This window comes from Seriola aureovittata, chromosome 20, assembly GCF_021018895.1.
Source record: "Seriola aureovittata isolate HTS-2021-v1 ecotype China chromosome 20, ASM2101889v1, whole genome shotgun sequence".
Taxonomy (NCBI): domain Eukaryota; kingdom Metazoa; phylum Chordata; class Actinopteri; order Carangiformes; family Carangidae; genus Seriola; species Seriola aureovittata.
Window position 1 is genome coordinate 22,261,840 of NC_079383.1, and position 22,513 is coordinate 22,284,352.

General features: G+C 45.7%; 1 protein-coding gene across 6 annotated transcripts in view; it reads right to left on the bottom strand.

Moving 5' to 3' along the window:
- Positions 1-22,513, bottom strand: part of LOC130161533 (sodium channel protein type 5 subunit alpha-like) — a 139,517-nt gene that overhangs the window by 41,993 nt on the left and 75,011 nt on the right. For 3 of the 6 annotated variants that reach the window (XM_056364896.1, XM_056364894.1, XM_056364895.1), the window contains exons 19-22: positions 17,992-18,115; positions 3,689-3,843; positions 3,126-3,299; positions 325-447 (exon numbers count right to left, since the gene is read on the bottom strand). In XM_056364896.1, coding sequence (XP_056220871.1) covers positions 325-447; positions 3,126-3,299; positions 3,689-3,843; positions 17,992-18,115 — 576 coding nt within the window. The remainder of the gene's footprint in view (positions 1-324; positions 448-3,125; positions 3,300-3,688; positions 3,844-17,991; positions 18,116-22,513) is intronic. The other 3 variants (XM_056364899.1, XM_056364897.1, XM_056364898.1) reach the window with 1 other exon arrangement.

Below are 22,513 nucleotides of genomic sequence, written 5' to 3' on the forward strand. Positions count from 1 at the left end.
CGTATTAATGTGTGTTGTCACAGATGCTTTGAGCTGCTTCCTGTTTGTAGTCCAATCATTTAACAGGGGAGAAATGTGTCTTTGTTTTCGTCCACACGTTTTGTAAAGTTCATGATCACTTGGTCAAAGAGTTTCATCAGATTCAGATCAGTCTCAGATATTTCCTCTTTCCAAAGCCACAATGACACCGACACCAACAGCCTCTCTAAACCCTCTACAGCCACCCAGCGAAGCCCCACACAGGCGGCTGGCGGTCGCCGCCCGAGCAGCGGGTCTCAGGTCGGTCGGCTGGTTGAGCTCCAGGTGAGTTCGGCTGGTTCTTACCCTGATACCAGCGAAGCGGGACGCCGCCCGGAGCGGACGGAGAGCCCTGAATGTCCTGAGCACCCGCATGGCGGTGATCTGGTCCACAGAGATGAACTGAGCCAGCTGACCCAACACTGAGATCTACAGGGTTACACAGTTACTGTGGAGACCGACTGACGGCTGTGGAGTCGGGGTTAAACAGTTTTTCACATCACATGACCCGAGCGAGACACACACAGAATCTACGTTAAAGCCCGTTGATTTTAGAGTTTGTATCAATAAAACATTTAAACAAAAAGAAAACAGGGAGGCTTCTTACACAAATATGAAAATAACTCTGTGTGTGTGTGTGTGTGTGTGTGTGTGTGTGTGTGTGTGTATCACAGCCTGATACATCCTATTCCTCTGTGCCACACAGCTCCAGTGTTTCCACAACCTACTAAAAACACATCAATGAGCCACACTGTTGCTCTGGGTGACTTGTTCCCTCATCACCATGATCACACACACTGAGTCTCCCACACACACACACACACACACACACACACACACACACACACACACACACACACACACACACACACACACACAGTCCTGCTGTCCCAAATACTCAGTAGAGCACCAAATGTGGATTAATCTGCCGCTGAAAGTAGCCACTGACAAATTTCCTCCTGTTTCCTTTGTGAGCAGCTGTTTCAGTTAATTATGCTGAACTTTTTTAAAAATCTAAATATACATGTATATTAATATGTAAATCTGTGAGAGACAAATATATATTAAAGATTTACTCCAGTAGGAACCAATGGGCTCAGAGCTGAGAGGGAAGTGTTGAGAGACGGACCAACACTCTCTACGGGAGTCGTTGACAATAACCAAAATATAAAATAACACCAGAATGATAATTTAAAGAATATTATTTCAGATGAGTTCTAACATTTTTTCACTTATGACCCAGACTGCGCCCCCTAGTGGCCGGACACTGATTCATGCAGCTTTAAGTTAAAGGCCCTGAGTCTGTATTTCACCACTTTCTGTCTCTGTTAATAATAATCTGATGTTTCTCCTTCAGATCTGGATGGTTGGATCTCTGTGACTCAACACATCTCTCTCTCTCTCTCTCTCTCTCTCTCTGTCTCTCTCTGTCTCTCTCTCTCTCTCTCTGTCTCTCTCTCTGTCTCTCTCTCTCTCTCCCTCTCTCTCTCTCTCTCTCTCTCTTTCTCTCTCTCTCTCTTCAGGCCACTACAGTCAAATAAAAACGTCACAACACACAGTGTCATTTATGAAGATTGCCGGACTGAAAACACCCAGAGAACCGGAGAGACTGTGTCAATTTCCAACTCGATGCATGCATATGTATGGTGTGCATCATAAACTGTGTGTGTGTGTGTGAGTGTGTGTGTGTGTGTGTGTGTGTGTGTGTGTGTGTGTGAGTGTGTGTGTGAGTGTGTGAGTGTTTCACTTCACAATCTTGCCCAGAGGAGAAGAGTGAAAGAGTGTGTGAGCATTCAGATATACACATCCCTGTGTGTGTGTGTGTGTGTGTGTGTGTGTGTGTGTGTGTGTGTGTGTGTGTGTGTGTGTGTGTGTGTGTGTGTGTGAAGGTTAAAAAGCCACTGCTGATCGTTTGACCAGAGGCTGTTTGGACTTTCCTCTCTCTCTCTTTGTCTCTCTGTGTCTCTCGCTCCTGTGATTCGTGGAGTGATGTTGGCGATGTGCGGAGAGGGGGCGTCGACATACATCTCTCGTTAATGACATATGTTGTACATGTGTGACTCATGTATAAAATTACATGAAGTGTTACTGTATGCTATTTGTTATTTGCGCTATTTGTTGCTAATGAAGCGAAATGGCTCGATGGCGATGGTCCTTCCTGTCCCCAGGGTTTCACCCAAAGTGCGACGTGTTTGTGTTTTCGGAGGCGGACCTCCTCGCAGCGACACGGGGAATTTCAATGTTTGGCCATGAAGCAGGAAGTTTGTGCAACTCAAATATACATGTTTGATGACGGTCCCACACTGAGGACACCTGCATGCTAATATGACGTCACACTCACAGCGCCACCTACTGAAAACAGCATGTCGCTGCTCGCAGCTTTAATCTTGTTATGGAATTATAAATATTAATTTCATTTAACTGTATGTAATTTAGCCTCAGCAGTGATGTAGTGTAAATATTCATGTCAATAAAACTGAATTTATGTGACGCTGAGAGCCGAAGGAGAGCGAGAGAGAAAGAGAGGGAGGAGGGATACAGAGGAAATGATGGGGGGGGGGGGGGAAGAGCCAGAGGAGAGAGAGAGAGAGAGAGAGTCTTCAACTATGTGCAGATTATTGTTGCACATTTATTTCCAGCCAACCGTCTCTCCGTCTTATTGGTCAGGAGAGAGTGTGCAGAGAAACACTCACTGGTTCCTGCATCGAAAACATGACATCTCTCTTTCTCTCCCTCTGTCTTTACTCTCTCTTTCTCTTTCTTCATCTTTAACTGCGTCACTCTTTTCATTTCTACTCCTCTCTCTCTTTATACATTTCAGTTTCTCCGTTCTTGAAATAAAAATTGTTCAGAGGGAAAGAGGAACAAAAACGAAAGTACAGAAGTAAGTCTATAAAAGGTATAAAAAAGTCTTATTATAATAAGTTGTGCCAGTGTTGATGATCACTGTCACACTTGTTTTCATCACTGCTACCAACAGCTTTATAAGAGTCATGAACGACATCATCATCAGCATAAACAATTTCAGCTTGTGTTAACTCTCTCACAGCAGTCAGTGTTATCAACACTCAAAGAAATTACTAATCGATAACCGATCAATAACTCACATCGACGATGAGGAAGTCCAGCCAGCACCAGTAGTTGGTGAAGTACTTCTTGAAGCCGTAGGCGAGCCACTTGAGCATCATCTCCAGGATGAAGATGTAGGTGAAGATCTTGTCTGCGTACTCCAGGATCACCTTGACAACCTTCCTCTGCTCGATGTAGATGTCCTCAAAGGCCTGGGGGGGGGGGGGGGGTGGGGGGGGGGGGGGGGGGGGGGGGGGGGGGGGGGGGGGGTGGGGGGGGGGGGTAAAGTCATCTTAAGTAAATTGAATAAACTACAGAATTTATTAAACTAACTTACAACAAAATACTGTAAATGACTAAAGCAAATTTAGTAAACTACAGTAAAATAAAGTAAATAAAGTATAAACCTAATTTAGTACAAGAAATGAATGAAGGTAAAAATGAATAAATTAAAGCAAACTACAGTTTTAATTAATGAGTGAACTATTCTAAAAAGTAAAGTGCAGTAAATGAAGTTAATCAAAGTACATTAAAGTAAATGGAATAAGTGAAACTACAGTAAACTGAAGTGTGTGTGTGTGTGTGTGTGTGTGTGTCTGACCAGCGCTCCGGAGCTGAGGAGGATCATGAAGATGATGAAGGACTCGAACCAGCTGTGCTCTACGATCTGATAACACGTCTTCCTCATCCTCCACCAGATCTGACCGAGTCCTGCCGTCGTGTCGATGTCACAGCAGTGAAACCTGGACACACACACTGTGGGCGAGAGACACAGACACGCAGAGAGAGAGAGAGAGAGAGAGAGAGAGAGTTAGTCAGTACAATCCAAATGAAACTGAAACCCTTCGATTGTTTCCTGACTGGTTCACCTGGAGTCAGATCTCTGGTGTCCAATCAAACAGATGCATTTGTATTTATCAGTGTTTGTGTTCAGGTGGTTCTTCATCATATAAACATATGGTATATAAAATGTATATTATACACAATAACTGATACTGACACCTGAGATGAAAACAAGACAAGAAACTGAACGATGATCTTAAAAAACAGCTGATTAAAGAAAAGACTGATAGAAGCAAGTTAGAATAAAGAGTTAATAAAGTACATACAACCATCAACTGGACACTATTAACTTTATTTACATCCAACCTTCAGCGACTGTCAGACGCCGTTCACAGAAGAATCTGTTCTTGTAACAAGATCATAAGTTGTTGAAAGGAGCCGATTCTTTTTCCCTTCAGCTGCTTTTTCTTGATTTCATGAAGTTAAACAACAAAAGACTGTGTGAGTCTCTACCAGTGGTGTTACTACTGCAAACAGAGACCACACACACACACACACACACACACACACACACACACACACACACACAACACACACACACACAGCCATGTCATGCCTGCTTTGTTGTTGTACATGGATGACCCAGAGCACTAAGTGTTCTGTCTATCCCTTTGGTTTTTGTGTGTGTGTGTGTGTGTGTGTGTGTGTGTGTGTTTGTGTTCAGATGCCTTTCAGCATGAAAACATGTATTCTGTGCAGTGTGTGTGTGTGTGTGTGTGTGTTTAGAGCTGTGTTTTCTTGCATAACTTCTGACTCTGACAGATTTTAAGCTTCTGCTTCTTCACAACAATCCTCCCCGTGTGTGTGTGTGTGTGTGTGTGTGTGTGTGTGTGTGTGTAATGGACTGATGATTATAACAGATTGTAGCCTTCACTTTAAATTCACATTTATTTTCCTCACATGAAAACATTTGTTATCATTTTACCAGCGCTGCAGTTTCCCCAAAACAAAACGGTAAATGTGCCATAAAACCAAAAGTGACTGGAGCAGCTTTAAAACACAGATACGTGAGCAATGATTGGCTGTGACAGTAAATACAGACTCAGCTATTTACATTTGCATTAAAACCTCGAGCTCGAACAGTTTCTAAAGGTTTTTCTGAATCTAGAAAAAAACGCAGTGGTTTTATTATGGGATGTGGTCATCTTGTACACCACTGTAATAACAAATAATAAGAAACTTTATTTATATCGCTCTTTTCTTAAAGTTACAAAGCGCTTCACTGAGAGAAAAAGTGGAAATAAGAACAAAAGAAAAACAAAATATATTATAAATATTCGTATCGTTGGAAAATAAAACAACAACATTAATAAAAGCTTCTGATATGAAAATGTTTTAAGAAGCATTTTATGAGACACTAATGATGTTTCCTGTCTGACGTCATTCTTGATAAATATCTAAAATAATGAAATAACTTTATTGAATGACTCTGTTGCAGGTTGGAAGCAGAACATGTTGATGCGTCCTGGAAGCAGCTGGATGAATCGGTGCATCATCCGCCGAGTGAGTGCTGATAACGGGAGGATCGGATTCCCGTCCCTCCGTGTCATCGCCGCCTGCGGCACTAAAAGCTTGTCGCTAACGTTTCCAAATTCAATCAGTTTGTCTGCGAGGGCGAGCGGGACGACGAGCCGCGACCTGACGTCCTGAGCCTCAGTGGAGTGATCGGTCCGGTGAGCGACGCTGACGTGCCTCCCAGCAAGGCATGATGGGAGCTCGGCGGCTGATAGGAGGAGACTGTTGGGAAGACGGCAGGATGTGGTTGGAAAAGATCTGATCTCAGTCAACGTTCCCTGATTAAGAAAAAGTTTTGTGAGTTTGTCGATTCAACAAACACGTTTTCAAACAGACTCCGTCACGAGCCTCGACGTCTCCATGACATCACATCACACTGAAGACTAACTTAATTAGCTTGAGCTAAAGTGGAAAAAGTTTGCATCAATAAGGATTTTCTTCAGGTGGTCATTAAGAGAACTGCAGCCTGAGGGGATCGTTGTGTCAGTTTGTAGTGTGCTGGAAAATGCGTTAAACAACATGTCATGTCCAAAGAAACGTACATTTCTACCGTTTGTGCCTCTGAAACTTTGGTTCACTCTCTCTCCACTCAGTCTGAGGTTCTGGTTTCAAAGGAGGCGAAGAGAATCATTAACCTGTGGGTACATTACTTTCTGGAGAACAGGTTAATGCGACACTTCCTACTGCTGCTGCTTTCAAATTAAAAGCATTAAAAAAATCATCAAAACTACACTGAAAATATTTTCAGCATCTTAACAATATATTTTAACAGCTTTAAATTTGGCGGGAGTCACGGGATAGAGAGATGAGCTGTGTTGCTGCTGTTGTGTGGGGACACACACTCCTCATGGCACAACATATTCATCACCAGTTTTTATAAAAACAACATGGCAGGTTTCAGTTTTAATGAACGCAAAGTAACAAATTCATATTTGGGGTAAATAACATGTAATTTTCTCGGCTGAGGTCTGTGTCGGTTTCCTGTGGCAGACAGACAGAGAGGAGCATGAGCTGTGTGTTCGCTGCTCTTCACTCTGCTGATTGCAGCGTCCGCCTACATCTGTAATTAGAGCTCTGATTACCCCGGCTTTCTGTTTCCATGGCTACTAATAGGCTTTTCCCCGATACGCAGGTTGAGTAATCCAATGAAAACAAGCGAGCGGTAATCCGACACTCAATCAGCCCACTTGGCTGAGTTATTATCAATGTGTGTGTGTGTGTGTGTGTGTGTTAGGAAACCCCCTCTGCTTGTACTGACGGTAGCCTTAATAAACACTTTTGCAGCTGTAAACTTTTATTGAACGCAGCTTTAAATGCCTCATTACATCACCTGTCGGTGGAGCCGACGCCTCCTCCGGCCGCGCGCTCTCTGCTGCGCGTGGCATTGATCCGTTATCGAGCGCTACTCAGAAAACGCTGCTGAATGATCCCCTGCCAGGTGATTGCATTTGACCCTTGTTGCCTCCACATTAATGCACCATCCCCAGACACACACACACACACACACACACAAACACACTTTTAATACTAACACACACACAATTTCAGCCCCATCTCAGAAACCGTATGGTGACTGAATCTGGTTACATAGAACAGAGACAGAGACACACACACACACACACACACACACACACACACACACACACACACAGAAAACATCCTAATCTATTACGATGAAATGCTTCCCTCACAGTCTGGCTCCCTCTAATGACCCCTGACCTTTTTTTCAGCGCCACCTTCGGCACAAACTTTACATGACACGGCTTTAAGATCTGCAGCTCTGTGACCGAAACAGAAGGAATTCAAACTTTGTGTGATTTCATTTTTCCTGTGCAGCTGTCGACTGAGTGAGAATCAAAATAATAATTATTATATATATTATTATTTATTCTCTATTGTGGCAAAATTAGGTTTTGAAAAATTCACTTCCATCTTAAAATAATCATGAAATTTCACCTGTTTTTATATATATGTATATTTTATATCTATAAATCCCGTCTGTGTTCACCACAAGATGAAACACCTGAGTCGAATGTGAATGTTTGAACTGCTCAGGACAAAGTGGCAGCGACTCGGCGAGGTGGCGTGTCGACGTCTTGCTCATGGGAACGTCAGTAAACACTTCCTGCTGCAAGAGTCTCACCTCAGACCTTTCAGTGACAGGACGACAGAGCAGGAGACGCCACCCATGCTGCTGCTTCTCACACACTGCTCACTGAGGCAGAAACACACACACACACACACACACACACACGCGCACACACACACACACACACACACATATTTCCTCTCAATCGCGTGTTGTGCAGCATCACAACATTAACCAATGAGTTGGCATTTAGAGGACTAATGGGGCAGCTAATCTAATGCCTGCTGTCAGCACAGACAGCACAGTGTGTGCGTGTGTGTGTGTGTGTGTGTGTGTGTGTGTGTGCATATATATACACGAATGTGGTGGATTTCTATATTGGATTTTATATTTGCATGTGAGCTAATATAATTAGATTTTTTTGAATGTATATTAGCTGATGATATACTTTATCTGGACCTGCAGGATACACGAGTGTTTATCAGTGCGAGTAAATGTGTGTCTGTGTGTGTGTGTGTGTGTGTGTGTGTGTGCGAGTGTGGCTGGAGATAAGAGTGAAATAATGAGTAATTGTGCCACAGTGAGTGAATCTTTCTGTCTGGACGACGGAGAATGTTCCTGGTCAAATTTCAGCTTCCAGATGTGTTTGTGTCCCTCTGATTTCTGTGGCCTTCGTGGCCCAGCTGTGCACCTCATAAACACACCTGGATACAGGAAACAGCTGTAACTGCACAGTGACACTAGGGTTAAAGATTCAACTTCAGCGCCTGTTTGTATCTTTCTTTTTCCTCCTGCAGAGGCCAAACACTGACCGAGGAAACGTTCCTTTAGCATGTTTTATTTCTAAACTGGAACCGGTGAGGACTTTTCTGACGAAGGGAAAACTAAACTAAAATAATGCAAAGAGCAAGAGAGTGCGGGGACGAGCACAGAGCAGCATTCTTATTAAAATACAGGTTCACATTTTTAATACAAAACTCACAAACCAAACGTAAGTTGAAAGAAGCCTGTGGGCAGTGTATGTAGACAGACCTCATTAGCTAAAAACAGTGTTCTATAATTATGGAAGCGCTTGCAGACTGATGATATGGATAATATTAATAGAATATTAAAAATGAACCTATCCTTTAAATTTGATGTCTGTAAACACTTAGCTGCGTCTCTAAGTCTGTACTTTAAAGTACAGAATTAAAAATGTAAATAAACAATATAAAAAGAATTGAATTGAAAATATTTACATAGCTGCTTCGTTTAATGATATTATATATTATAATGTGGTTGGTGCCCCGTGTGAGGCAAGTAGCTGCTGTTTCACTTCTTTTTCTTTGAAACCTGGTTCCAGTCTGTGCTAAACTAGGCTGATATGTCCTGGATCAGCCTCCATGCTGCTCGCACATATATTCAACTGATTTGATATTAATCTTCTCATTAACACAAGTTGGAATGATGCTTTAAACAATGTCCTTCATGGGTCAAGTGTAATTTGGATCCTCGAGCACCTGCACTCCTCCGCTCGGTGTTCATTATGTCCAGGCTAAAAGAGGAATTGTTGGGTTTGACTCTATCAGCTAAAAGCAGGAAATATAAAACCAAAGTGACGACCTTCATTGATCTGGAGAGTTTTCTTTACGCCGCAGTTCTCCGACTCGTTAGCGCCGCTCGCTGAGATTTTCCCGTTCGACCGACCTTTCGTCTTGCGTGATGAATAATTAGCGGCGGGGGAGCGTCGCCATTCAGGCCGACGCACACACACTCCGTCTTACTGACAGGCAGAGGGAGCAGCGGGGAGGCACGCTGTTGTTTGTGCTTCGTAATCACAGCATGGAGGAACACACACACACACACACACACACACACACACAATCCTTCATAGCTGAAAAAGCATCTCTGTGTGGAACATAAACTATGCACAGAGAGACACACAAACGTAAGCAAACGCACACACACACACACACACACACATCGCCTGTTTTAAAAGGAAACCTTGAATCTTAGTTCTGGTGATTTTCCTGCTTCTAAAAAGCAGCTGAAGAACGAGACGCAGCTCCATAGTCTGAGGTCAGTTTCTAACCCGCTGAAGACAACACACACCTGTCGTGTCTGGCGGCGCTGTGTCATGTACCGCACACTGTTTGACATTTGTAGCACACGCTGGAAACTGCAGACGCGAGAAAAGGTCAAGGTACAGTAGACTGGATGTGACAATGTGGGAAGTGAGAATAAAAAGTTGTTGCTTTTCTGAAGCTGCTGACATGCAAGAGATACAGCAGCAGCAGCGCCCAACCTTTTCCAACACACCTCCATGAAAACCTCAGAAACATTCGGCGGCCCCACATCCCGCCCGGTAACAATATGGAGGCCAAACAACGCCTCGGGAAACATGTCGGAAGCTCAACCTTTCTTTTCTGTTTGACTTTTAGAGTCACCATCTTTCTCTTGACTCTCTTTTCTTTTAATTCTTCCTCTTGTCCATTTTAATCCATCCATTGTTTTATATTTCCTTTTATGATCCATTGTCCTCACATGAGACAGAGACAGGGACAGAGACAGGGACAGAGAAAGATACAGGGACAGGGACAGAGGCAGGAACAGGGACAGAGAAAGAGACAGGGACAGAGAAAGAGACAGGGACAGAGGCAGGGACAGGACAGGAACAGAGACAGGGACAGAGACAGGAACAGGGAGAGGGACAGAGGCAGGGACAGAGTCAGAGTCAGAGACAGGGACAGAGACAGGGACAGAGACAGGGACAGAGACAGGGACAGAGGCAGGGACAGGAACAGAGACAGGGACAGAGACAGGGACAGAGACAGGGACAGAGAAAGAGACAGGGACAGAGGCAGGGACAGGGACAGGAACAGAGACAGGGACAGAGATAGGGACAGAGACAGGGACAGAGTCAGGGACAGAGGCAGGGACAGAGACAGAGTCAGGGACAGAGGCAGGGGCAGAGACAGGGACAGAGACAGAGACAGGGACAGAGACAGGGACAGAGGCAGGGACAGAGACAGAGACAGAGACAGGGACAGAGTCAGGGACAGAGGCAGGGACAGAGACAGGGACAGAGACAGGGACAGAGGCAGGGACAGAGTCAGAGTCAGAGACAGGGACAGAGACAGGGACAGAGACAGGGACAGGGACAGAGACAGGGACAGAGACAGGGACAGAGAAAGAGACAGAGACAGGGACAGAGACAGAGGCAGGGACAGAGAAAGAAACAGGGACAGAGACAGGGACAGAGACAGGGACAGAGAAAGAGACAGGGACAGAGAACAAGACAGGGACAGAGAAAGGGACAGAGACAGGGACAGAGACAGGGACAGAGGCAGGGACAGGGACAGAGGCAGGGACAGGGACAGAGAAAGAGACAGGGACAGAGAAAGAGACAGGGACAGAGACAGGGACAGAGGCAGGAACAGGGACAGAGAAAGAGACAGGGACAGAGACAGGGACAGAGACAGGAACAGGGACAGAGGCGGGGACAGGGACAGAGACAGGGACAGAGACAGGAACAGGGACAGAGGCGGGGACAGAGACAGGGACAGAGACAGGGACAGAGGCGGGGACAGGGACAGAGACAGGGACAGAGTCAGGGACAGAGGCAGGGGCAGAGACAGGGACAGAGACAGGGACAGAGACAGGGACAGAGGCAGGGACAGGGATAGGGACAGAGGCAGGGACAGAGGCAGGGACAGAGACAGGGACAGAGTCAGGGACAGAGGCAGGGACAGAGACAGAGTCAGGGACAGAGGCAGGGGCAGAGACAGGGACAGAGGACAGGGACAGGGACAGAGACAGGGACAGAGGCAGGGACAGAGACAGAGACAGAGACAGGGACAGAGTCAGGGACAGAGCAGGGACAGAGACAGGGACAGAGACAGGGACAGAGACAGGGACAGAGGGACAGAGACAGGGACAGAGGCAGGGGCAGAGACAGGGACAGAGGCGGGGACAGAGACAGGGACAGGGACAGAGACAGGGACAGAGCAGGGACAGAGACAGGGACAGAGGCAGGGACAGAGAAAGAGACAGGGACAGAGGCGGGGACAGGGACAGAGACAGAGACAGGGACAGAGACAGGACAGAGACAGGACAGAGAAAGAGACAGGACAGAGACAGGGACAGAGTCAGGGACAGAGGCAGGGACAGAGTCAGAGACAGGGACAGGGACAGAGACAGGGACAGAGACAGGGACAGAGACAGGGACAGAGACAGAGACAGGGACAGAGGCAGGGACAGAGACAGAGACAGGGACAGAGGCAGGGACAGAGGCAGGGACAGGAACAGAGACAGGGACAGAGGCAGGGACAGAGTCAGAGTCAGAGACAGGGACAGAGACAGGGACAGAGACAGAGACAGGGACAGAGCAGGGACAGAGACAGGGACAGAGACAGGGACAGGGACAGAGACAGGACAGAGACAGGGACAGAGACAGGGACAGAGGACAGGGACAGAGAAAGAGACAGGACAGAGAAAGAGACAGGGACAGAGTCAGGGACAGAGGCAGGGACAGAGACAGGGACAGAGACAGGGACAGGGACAGAGAAAGAGACAGAGACAGGGACAGAGCAGGGACAGAGACAGAACAGGGACAGAGGCGGGGACAGAGACAGGGACAGAGACAGGGACAGAGACAGAGACAGGGACAGAGAACGAGACAGGGACAGAGAAAGGGACAGAGACAGGGACAGAGACAGGAACAGGGACAGAGGCAGGGACAGAGGCAGGGACAGGGACAGAGAAAGAGACAGGGACAGAGAAAGAGACAGGGACAGAGACAGGGACAGAGGCAGGGACAGAGAAAGAGACAGGGACAGAGACAGGAACAGGGACAGAGGCGGGGACAGAGACAGGGACAGAGACAGGGACAGAGGCAGGGGTAGAGACAGGGACAGAGTCAGGGACAGAGGCAGGGGCAGAGACAGGGACAGAGACAGGGACAGAGACAGGGACAGAGGCAGGGACAGGGACAGAGACAGGGACAGAGACAGGGACAGAGACAGGGACAGAGACGGGGACAGGGATAGGGACAGAGGCAGGGACAGAGACAGGGACAGAGACAGGGACAGAGGCAGGGGTAGAGACAGGGACAGAGACAGGGACAGAGGCAGGGACAGGGATAGGGACAGGGACAGAGACAGGGACAGAGACAGGAACAGGGACAGAGGCGGGGACAGAGACAGGGACAGAGACAGGGACAGAGACAGGGACAGAGACAGGGACAGAGGCAGGGGTAGAGACAGGGACAGAGTCAGGGACAGAGGCAGGGACAGAGACAGGGACAGAGACAGGGACAGAGGCAGGGACAGGGATAGGGACAGAGACGGTAAGAGGTGAGGTGAGACGTCGAGTGGTTCGGGAGCTGGGAAGCACAGAAAAACCTTTTCTCGGGGAAAAACAGAAGTGTGTGTTTTTTCGGGGCGACGCGGCTGGAAATAGAACAGAGGCGTGAAGTGTGAAGGTACCGTCCTAACAAGGAGACCCGGAGGGAAAACAACACTTCCCCATGTGTGTGAACCAATACTCCAGGAACCAGAGAGGGATTCTGAGAAGGACAGAGTGAAACTCCACTGGGACTTTAACAATCGTCAGCTGGAGATCTGAATATTTAGGTTATTTAATATTCTATTAAAACATTCTTCTCTTCAAATTTTATAATAATAAACTCATTATTAACAATCACAACATAAATCCTTCGTTTTTTATATTATGCTGCAAAAACAAGAACTGCTGGAAAGTCACAAAGTGCTGAAGTAACTTTAACTTGCTGATTGAAACTGTTTTACCAACATATTTTATAGTTAAATATCGCACTTTATTGTTTAGTTGAACTCCACTTTAACATCAAACTTCCACTTACAACATTAAAGTGCAACTTACACGTTAATGTGTCAGCGATGATAATAATCCAGTAACAGATGATTCATTATTTTACTCTCTGCTGTTCTGCATCATCTTATATTTTAATGTTAATACTGTTTGTGTCTTTGCTTGTGTAAAATCTGAAGTGGGACTTTATATTATGTTATATTGAAGGATTAAGGAATAAAGTACGAATTGCACTAAAGTCAAAAGCCGTCACACGGTTTGTTAAACTTGACGTGGCGTCCAACTGGAAACCTTTCAACGATTCACACAAATTTAAAGATACACACACACACAGTGGGAATCACTTCATCGCCACGTTCATCGCAGTAGAAGCTGAATTCAGTATTTTACAGGTTTTGATGCAAAAACATGCTGAAGTTTGAAAACCAGCTCTAATGATGAAGCTCAAGCTGAAAGCTCCACCATGAGTTTAAAGGTGCGGATCCATGAACTACATCCTGCCTCCAGATGGCCTCTTTGTCTCTCACATACTGCAACACAAACTTGACATTCATACACAAACACACACACACACACACACACACACACACACACACACACACACACACACACACACACACAGCTGGTGTCTGTCTGCTGTGGTTAGTCATTTTTCTGGCCTATTTCTGCAACAGCTGGCCGGTTTGCGGGAACCTCTGCTCCCACACACCACACACACACACACACACACACACACACACACACACACACACACACACACACTGTGCTGTGTCAGCATACTGGTGGTACTGGTCCAGAGTGAGGGGACTATGTGCTGAGTCAGGAGGGAGGCAGCGGCACGCCTGAGGTCCAAATCTGTTTCTGCACCTGAAATCTGTTGATACCAGCAGTGTCAAAGGTCAAAAGGTCATTTTGTCCACTGTCTGTCTTCTCTTCTCTCGTTTCCACGTCTTGTAGATTTCCTCCTCTCTTCTTCTCACTCTCATTCAGTCTCTCCATCTTTCATATTTTTCTTTCTCCTCGTTTCCTTCCACTTCCTGTTCACTCAGGTGTTTCTCCGCCTCCTTCTTCACTCCTTTTCCAGGTAGATCCGTATTCTTTCTATTTTAAGATGCGGTTCGGAAGATGGAAGAGGAAAGATGAGTCCTGCTTGTTCAGCTTTTATTCTTCACGTCTCTGTTTTACATCTTACACATCTGTTTTTCTTCTTCTCTTTCCACCTTTTCCATCTTCTCCCTTTTACTTCCCTTCCCCCCTGCGACTCCTTTTCTCCTTTCTTCCCTTCATCTCCTCCTCCTCACCTCTTTCTCTCTTGCCTTTTTTCGTCAGTCTCTTCTTCCTTCACACTTTTCTTTGTCTCTTCCTTCGTGTCCTCTTCCTCTCCCGTCTTCCCTGTTTTCTTTTCATCTTTTCAGCTTCACATTTTCTTGCTCCTCCGCCTCCCTCTCTTGTCATTTTGTTTTCCTTGGCTCGTCTTCACTAACTCGTCATGTATCTCAGCCGCTAACACACGACGTGCTGTTGACAAAACTGCAACAAAACAGGAAGTTTTGTTCATGTTTCATCCGTCGTCTGTGGCGGCTCCAGCAGCTGATCTGAGTCCAGCCGATGACAAACGTCCGCCTGCTGTGAAGGACTCTGCTGAATCAGGGAGAAGCGGGCGGCGTGTTGGGACAGTTGCGATGGACGCATCAATCTTCTAAATGAATCAAAGCTAATACAACATCTGCCGCTTGGCACACACTCTCATCCAGAGCGCCGCTCACAGGAAACAGCCCCGGCTCCGGTTTGACTGCGGACCGAGACTGAACCTGGCGTCTGACTCGACACCGAGTAAAACCAGGATCAGCACTGACACCTGCTCTTTACTGTGTGGACCGGGTTTGTCCGTCTGTCTGTCTCTGCATGTTTCAGTCAGTGCTGAGTGAGTTCAGTGTTTGTTTCTATTAATGTGAATATTCTCAGTGTTACTGCTTCTGTTCACCTGTTCACCTGCTCACCTGAGGACCTGCAACATCACTGATAACTATCAGTGTGTGTAGTGTGTTGATTCTCCTTCTATTGAACCACTGAACCACTCAGCACAAGATCTTCGGTGTTTGTTTATAACATCTTTATGAGCATGAATATATCTTCTTATAATTTGCTCTGTCTGCTTATAAACCCTGTAACAGCTGAGCAGCAGCCACAGATTAATACTGATATTTAACCCAGTGAAAAGACACGTAATAGTTTTTGCTTTTAAAAAACGTAATTTATGAAAAATGACAGGCTACTCTGAAATATATTTTTCATACGCCTCTGATCGATGTACGATATGAAGCATGACCTTTGACCTTCAACCACCAAAATATAATAGTTTCATCCTTGAGTCCTAGTGAATGTTTGTCCCAAATTTGAAGAAGTTCTGTCTACATCGTGTCCACGAGAATGAGACGGACGTACATACGCACGTTTGGACGGACAGACGGCTCTGAACCGGCGCCGGTGCGGAGGAATAAAAATGTCCAACGATGTGTAAACATGAGCGTCGCAGCCTTGTCAGCAGGCAGCCACCATTTATCAGTTTGAACCTCATGTTCTCAGAGACGTGGTCCTCGGCTGCAGGACGTCGACAAGGTCTCACAACGTTTAAAATCCAGGGTGAAGATCTGGGTGTGATTCGGTCGCACGTTTTCATGCTGAACGCAGCACCAGATATTCGTCAAGCGGTCAGTGGAAATACTCTTCCCTCCCTGCAGCTGCTGGAGATGCTTTTCTGTTTCTTTGTTCCCTGCAGAGGGTTTTCCAGCGTTTCCAGTTGACTGACCTCATTCTGTCTCAGCCCTGTTTTTTAACCTCACATCAACTCTGAAATTCAAACGGCAAATATGAGATTTGTACAATGTGAATTTTGTCTTTTTCATTTGAACTCTGTCAGTTTGTCAAGACCCATAACATAGAAACCACTTCCTCCTCTGCTGCTGTGTCTGTGTGTGGTGAACTGGGTCTAAGACAAATCTCTGCGCTCCCGGAGCAAACAGGCTGAGTCAGGAAGGAAACGAGGCGTTAGCGTTTTACCTGGGTTGGTTGGTACAGGACCATAAATCTCAGTGTGAAAGTATTGGGGCAAATGGCTCATGGTTAGTGAGAGTATCATGTGACTGCAGCGTCATGGCTTCAGACTCCCAGAGGCTTTAAACCACCAACCTGATTACTCACAATGAAGCAGCTCAGAAAATTAAAATCAGCCAGAAAAACAATGACGTGTTTTAACAAATTAGACGATAACGAACCATCAAGTCCCGATTCTGTCCAGAGTTAGCATCTTCTACAAGAGCATCAGACTCATGACGGATGATTCCATACATTATTCTTTGTTGTCAAAACCTGACGCCTACATTACCCACAATGCAACTCAACTGCTGATGGTTAGAAAGCCAACAGCACAGAAGAGGGGAGTTATGTCCGGTAAATTACTTTTCAAGCTCGTCTTCAGACAATCGCTGATTCAAATTACATCACTTGAGGACATTACAGACACTGGAGGCGTCATACTACTGTTTTCTCATATGCAGCCATACTCCCCAACACCTGGAAACACCTGGAAACACCTGGAAACACACTGCGGTGTAAGATCAGTCCAGTTCCCCTGTAACAGTTTGTATTTATACCCTAAAGAACGCTACAGAGGTGACGGAGAAAACTAGCAAACCACATTCATGCCACTGTAATTTCCTTATATGTTCAGAATGTTTGTTGAAGATGATGATGATGAAGACGATGATGAAGGTGATAAAGCTATACTGAGCTTAATCATGGGAAACCACAAATTAAGATAAACGACATCCAGAACAATCCAACAGATTCACATAATTTTCGTCCGATTTTTAAACCTTAATAACTACGATAAAATCAATAAAATATTGATCAGATTAATACCATATTAATACAGGAGAAAACATATAAAGACTAAACAACCAGAATATTTCAGGGTTTCAAGCCATTTCCTCTTCAACTGTCAACAAAAGCTGAGCAGAAGTCTCACAGAAACTCTTTAAAGATGCTTTGTACAGACTTGTTTTTGCAGATCAGCTTCACCTGTGTTGCTCTGATAATGAACATCTGTCTCACGTTGCTGAAACTGTAAAAAAAAATGTTGAATGAAGTTGATCAGAAAAACTGAACTGGATTATCAGTAGGACTCATCTAAATGTAAAACATACAGCGGTTAGTCGTCTGCATAGAGACAGAAGTAAAACGTTCTTCTCTTTAGAACATCATACGTCACAGGTGGAACTGGGGTTTCATTGGCTGGTGTGAGCCCAGTAGTACTCCAGTATTTCCCTCCCTGCTGTGTCTCTGTGGTGAACCGAGTCTAAGACAAATCTCTGCGCTCCAGGAGGAAACAGGCGGAGTCAGGAAGGAAACGAGGCGCTAGCGTTTTACCTGGGTTGGTCGGTACAGGACCATAAATCTCAGCGTGAAAGTATTGGGGCAAATGGCTCATGGTTAGTGAGAGTATCATGTGACTGCAGGGTCACAGGACAAAGATTATACTGCCGACATGTTTACTCCTTGTAACGCTGCCGCTCAGTGTGTGTGTGTGTGTGTGTGTGTGTTGTGTGTGTGTGTGTGTGTGTGCTTACTGTCTGGGAAGCAGTTGTCAGGGTCCATGGCCTCTTCGGCCATCTCTGAATACTCATCCTCTTCCTCTCCGGGCTTCCTCAGGTCCACCGTGCTGCCCTCTGATAGGCTGATATCGTCTTTCTGCTGAATAGAAAACAGCAGGAAACGACCAATCAGAACCATCGACAACTTATCGGATTCACCGCACAACAACTCTCCTCTGACGGACGCATGTCATGGAGTTAGGTGAAACACATTAGTCGTAAACTGCTGCTGCTGTGATGGACTGATCAGTTTGGATGTTTGATTGTTACAGAATATTTTCCCATGATGCTTCTGCTGCTTTGAGTTAAAAGGTATTTTAGATTTTTCTTAACGTCAACAACGTGTTCAACAACATGTTCGTCTGTTTCTCTGTTTTCTGACTGAATGAAAATGAAAAATGAGAGTTTGTGGTTTTTGGAGGAGCGACCTACTGGAACTATTTCTTGACAAACAGTGGACACACACACACACACACACACACACACACACACACACACATTAATTGTTAAAGCATGAATTCGTTGCTGGTTCTCGTCTTTACATTTGATTTATTGACAGTAAAACCTGAGCGGTGTCGTGTCATGCTGCAGACTTCCTCTGGAGTCGGTACCTGCGTCAGTTTCAGAGTTGCTGCGGGTTTATTTGTGTAGAGTGTGTTTGTGTGTTTGTGTGTTTGTGTGTTTGTGTGATGATCAGCATCATTTAGCTGCAGTGGAGCTGAACGAGTCAGATTTAATGTTATGTAACTGACAGGAATCCTGGCTGAGGAAACAGAGAGAGGCATCACCTTCCAAAGCCCCCCCCCCCCCCCCCCCCCCCCCCCCCCCCCCCTCCCCCCACCGCCGTCTGTTCGCTTTGACTCTGAGAGATCTGGGCAAAACTAGACGTCAGGAAATCCCCCCTTCACCCCACCATCCCAGCTGACTTCAAAGGTCCCTGTTTGCTAAGCATCATGGGAGTTTAACTCTACAAAGGGACGAGGGAGATGGAGGGATAGGAGACAGGTTTTCTGCTGAGGGCTGAGGAAGGAAATTTGGCAAGTTTTGTTAAAAGTCTGGACAAAGGCACAGCGGGGGTGTGAGTGTGTGGTGTGTGTGTGTGGTGTGTGTGTGTGTGTGTGTGTGTGTGTGTGTGTGTGTGTGTGTGTGTGTACAGGTGAGCTAACTACCTGAGTCAACAGCTAACTCATGAATACATTCAGAGTCTGGGAACAGAGAGCGGCCGCTGTGACGAATGCCAGCCTTGGACACACACACACACACACACACACACACACACACACACACACACACACACACATACACACACACATACAGAGGTGAAGCCAAACAGACATGAATACACACCTAATCTCTGACACACACTTACACGTGGAAATAGATCCACACAAAGAATGGATAATGTAACACACACACACACACACACACACACACGCAGCAGCCTTGGGCTGAAACCCTGTGACAGTTGACGTCCATAATGAGGGGTTTAAATGTATTTCTATTCATAAGCCGTTTCTATTGAGCTGGCAGAGACGAGCTGAAGGCAGAGAAACATCCAGGGCTGTAAGTGACACATGTAATCTGATTACCTCCATCGGGGTGAAGGATGACACTGCAGGATTTATTCTATTGGTTTGGTATCATCTCTATCAGTTGTAATAACGATGAACTCGTCAAGTTAGTTCATCAGAAAGACTTCGGAGAAACTCAACTTTAAGTTTTTTACCGACGGGACGACTAGGGTTTGATTCCAGGTCATCAGGTGACCTAACCTCCAGGCTCCTCCCCCCGTCTCTGATGAGTGTGTGCACATGCACGAGATGCACTGTCCTGTTTATTTCCTGATTACATTTATTATCATCCCTACATGACACACAGCTCTGACCACACTGTCAGGTTTTAGTGCAACAGGACCCAAATCTCAGACAATGAAAAAAGGGGGTTAAGGTGATATAAAAGAAAAGAAACTCACAACATGGATCCAAAAACTACAAAATCCAAAACTCTGGGAACGTGGGAGCGAGAGAAAGAAGGAAACAGGGAAACAGGGAGGCAAGGTGATTGAACACAGGTGAAACACATCAGGGCGGGGCAGACAATCACCAAGGAGGGAAACAGGACCAAGACAGGAAGTAAAATCACCACAAGGCACACGAGGGGAGTAATTTCAAAATAAAGTAGGAAATGAACAGATGTCTAAACATAAAGAGTCCAAACAAATAGTCGACATGAAGAGTCCAGTCAGAGCGAACCATGACGTGTGTGTGTGTGTGTGTGTGTTTGTGTGTGTGTGTGTGTGTGTGTGTGTGTTTGTGTGTGTGTGTGTGTGTGTGTGTGTGTTGTAAACAGGCCGGCATGTCTGTCATCTCAACTGTCACAGATACTGAAACCACAGGACACATCCTGCAGCTGCTTATCATTCCTGTGTGTGTGTGTGTGTGTGTGTGTGTGTGTGTGTTTGTGTGTGCGTGTTCTACATGATACCTCTCCTTTAACACTGTAAATCGAAGTGTGTGTGTTTAAAGGTGTGCGTTTCATGTAAAATCTCAGTTGCCATAGTGACAGCAGCACCATTTGCTGTGTTGCTGGTCTTCACCTGGCAGGAGGAGCGCTGCTAACGAGGACGTTTCACTTCAGACGCAGACACGAGGCGTGTTTCATCTCCTCAGACAGGAAACAAGCCGAGAGTGAAGACAACAGGTAACGTGACCGAATGAACTTGTCCAACGCAAAACAATCTCTGTCCGTGACATCACACGCACAGCTGAGCAGCGGCGTCATTAGAGGGTTACTTTGTGCATGCACCGTTTCAAAATAAAAGTCCTGTTCTTGATAGGAAGTTATGTTTCCACCCGTGTCTGTTTGTTTGTCGGCAGGAAGACACAAAAAGTCCTGAACTGAAATGCGCCGAACTTGGTAGACGTCTCATGTCAACAACATCTTGACAAATAAAATACAGACAATCTGGACCGTGAGCAAAACACAACGTCTGCTGAACGTGACGTCAGTTCGGGTTTTGACATAAACAAGATTTTCATTTCCAGGCAAAATTTGGAAAAATGAGAGAGTGGTTTTTTTTGTCTGGTGCTGTTGGGAAAGGTCACAGCTTGAAACATGTTGTGGACATAAGTTTTATTTTGTTTGGTAGAGGCTGGTTTCTTTACATTAAATTATAGTTTGTGAGTTTATATAGTAGATTTTTTTTGCAGTGTATCTGTGATGATGTAACTCGACTCTTATGTTTTGAAGTCGAAATCAAAGCACAACTACAGCGTCCATCCCCCAGCACCTGTCCCTGCAGAGGGACACCTGTACATCTGTTAGCTGGGTCCTGAACCCCGCAGGGGTCAAAGGTCGCCAGCTAGAGACTGTGTGGGTGGAGAGGTGGTGGTGGGAGGGCACGGACAGTTTTTACAAGCTGCCATTCCAGGGCAGCAAACACACACACACACACACACGCACACGCACACGCACACACACACACACACACACACACACACACACACACACACACACACACACACACACAGCAGCTGTGGACAAAGTACACCTGGCACAAACACAGCTCAGGTGTTTATAACTGTTTCAGGGGTTTGGAGCAGAAGTGACACACGGACTCGTACTGTGATGTGACCGGACTGATCCTGGTCCTGACCTGAACCAGCTCCAGCTCTTCTCTTCATCCGATCTTAAACTGGTTCTGATCCAGTTCCAGTTCCAACTCTCTCCCAGTATCTAAAACATCTGTTTTAACGAGGTCTCAGACTGAAACTCTGAAGTTTATTTCTCTTAAAATAATAGTAAACAAAAGAAAACTAATTAAAATTAAAATCACATAAAAAGACTGAAGGATACTGTTGTTATTCATCTATAGTTTTATTATGGACATTAATATGTTCAACAATGACATCGACGTCTTCAGAAAAGCAGAAAAGTGCGACACTGACGTCAAATGTAAATTCAAATCTGAATTTGTGTTTGAAACTTGCAGACGCGTCGATATCAATAATTATAAACTATGTTTGTTACGACATTAAATGGCAAAAATAAAAACATCCTGATCGTCTTTAAAATGATTTTAAACCAACTTTCAGACATTTTCAGATCACTCTGTTCACAGCATGAACATGTGGAGGGCGACCTTTACGTCTGCCACTGTACACCCCGCGGTCTGACCTTTGACCTCTGCTGTCGACTGCGTCCGCCTCGACCAGCTGATTCGAGCAGTACGCGACAGTAAAACGGCGCTCTGTGATTTATGACGCCATTAAAAGGCGCAGGTCAGATATTTAATCATTACATAACCAAACACGGGGTCTATTAAAACAGAGCGCCGCCGCAGCTCAACGGCTTCTGTTTACAGTCAGCTGTTTGTAGACCCCAAAATAAATTACACACAAAAGACCTGCAGGGGGAGGAGAGATGGGGCGAGAGATACAGAGAGGTGGAGAGGGAGGGAAAGAAAACATGAAATCACAGCTGGGAGAGAGGAAGAGAC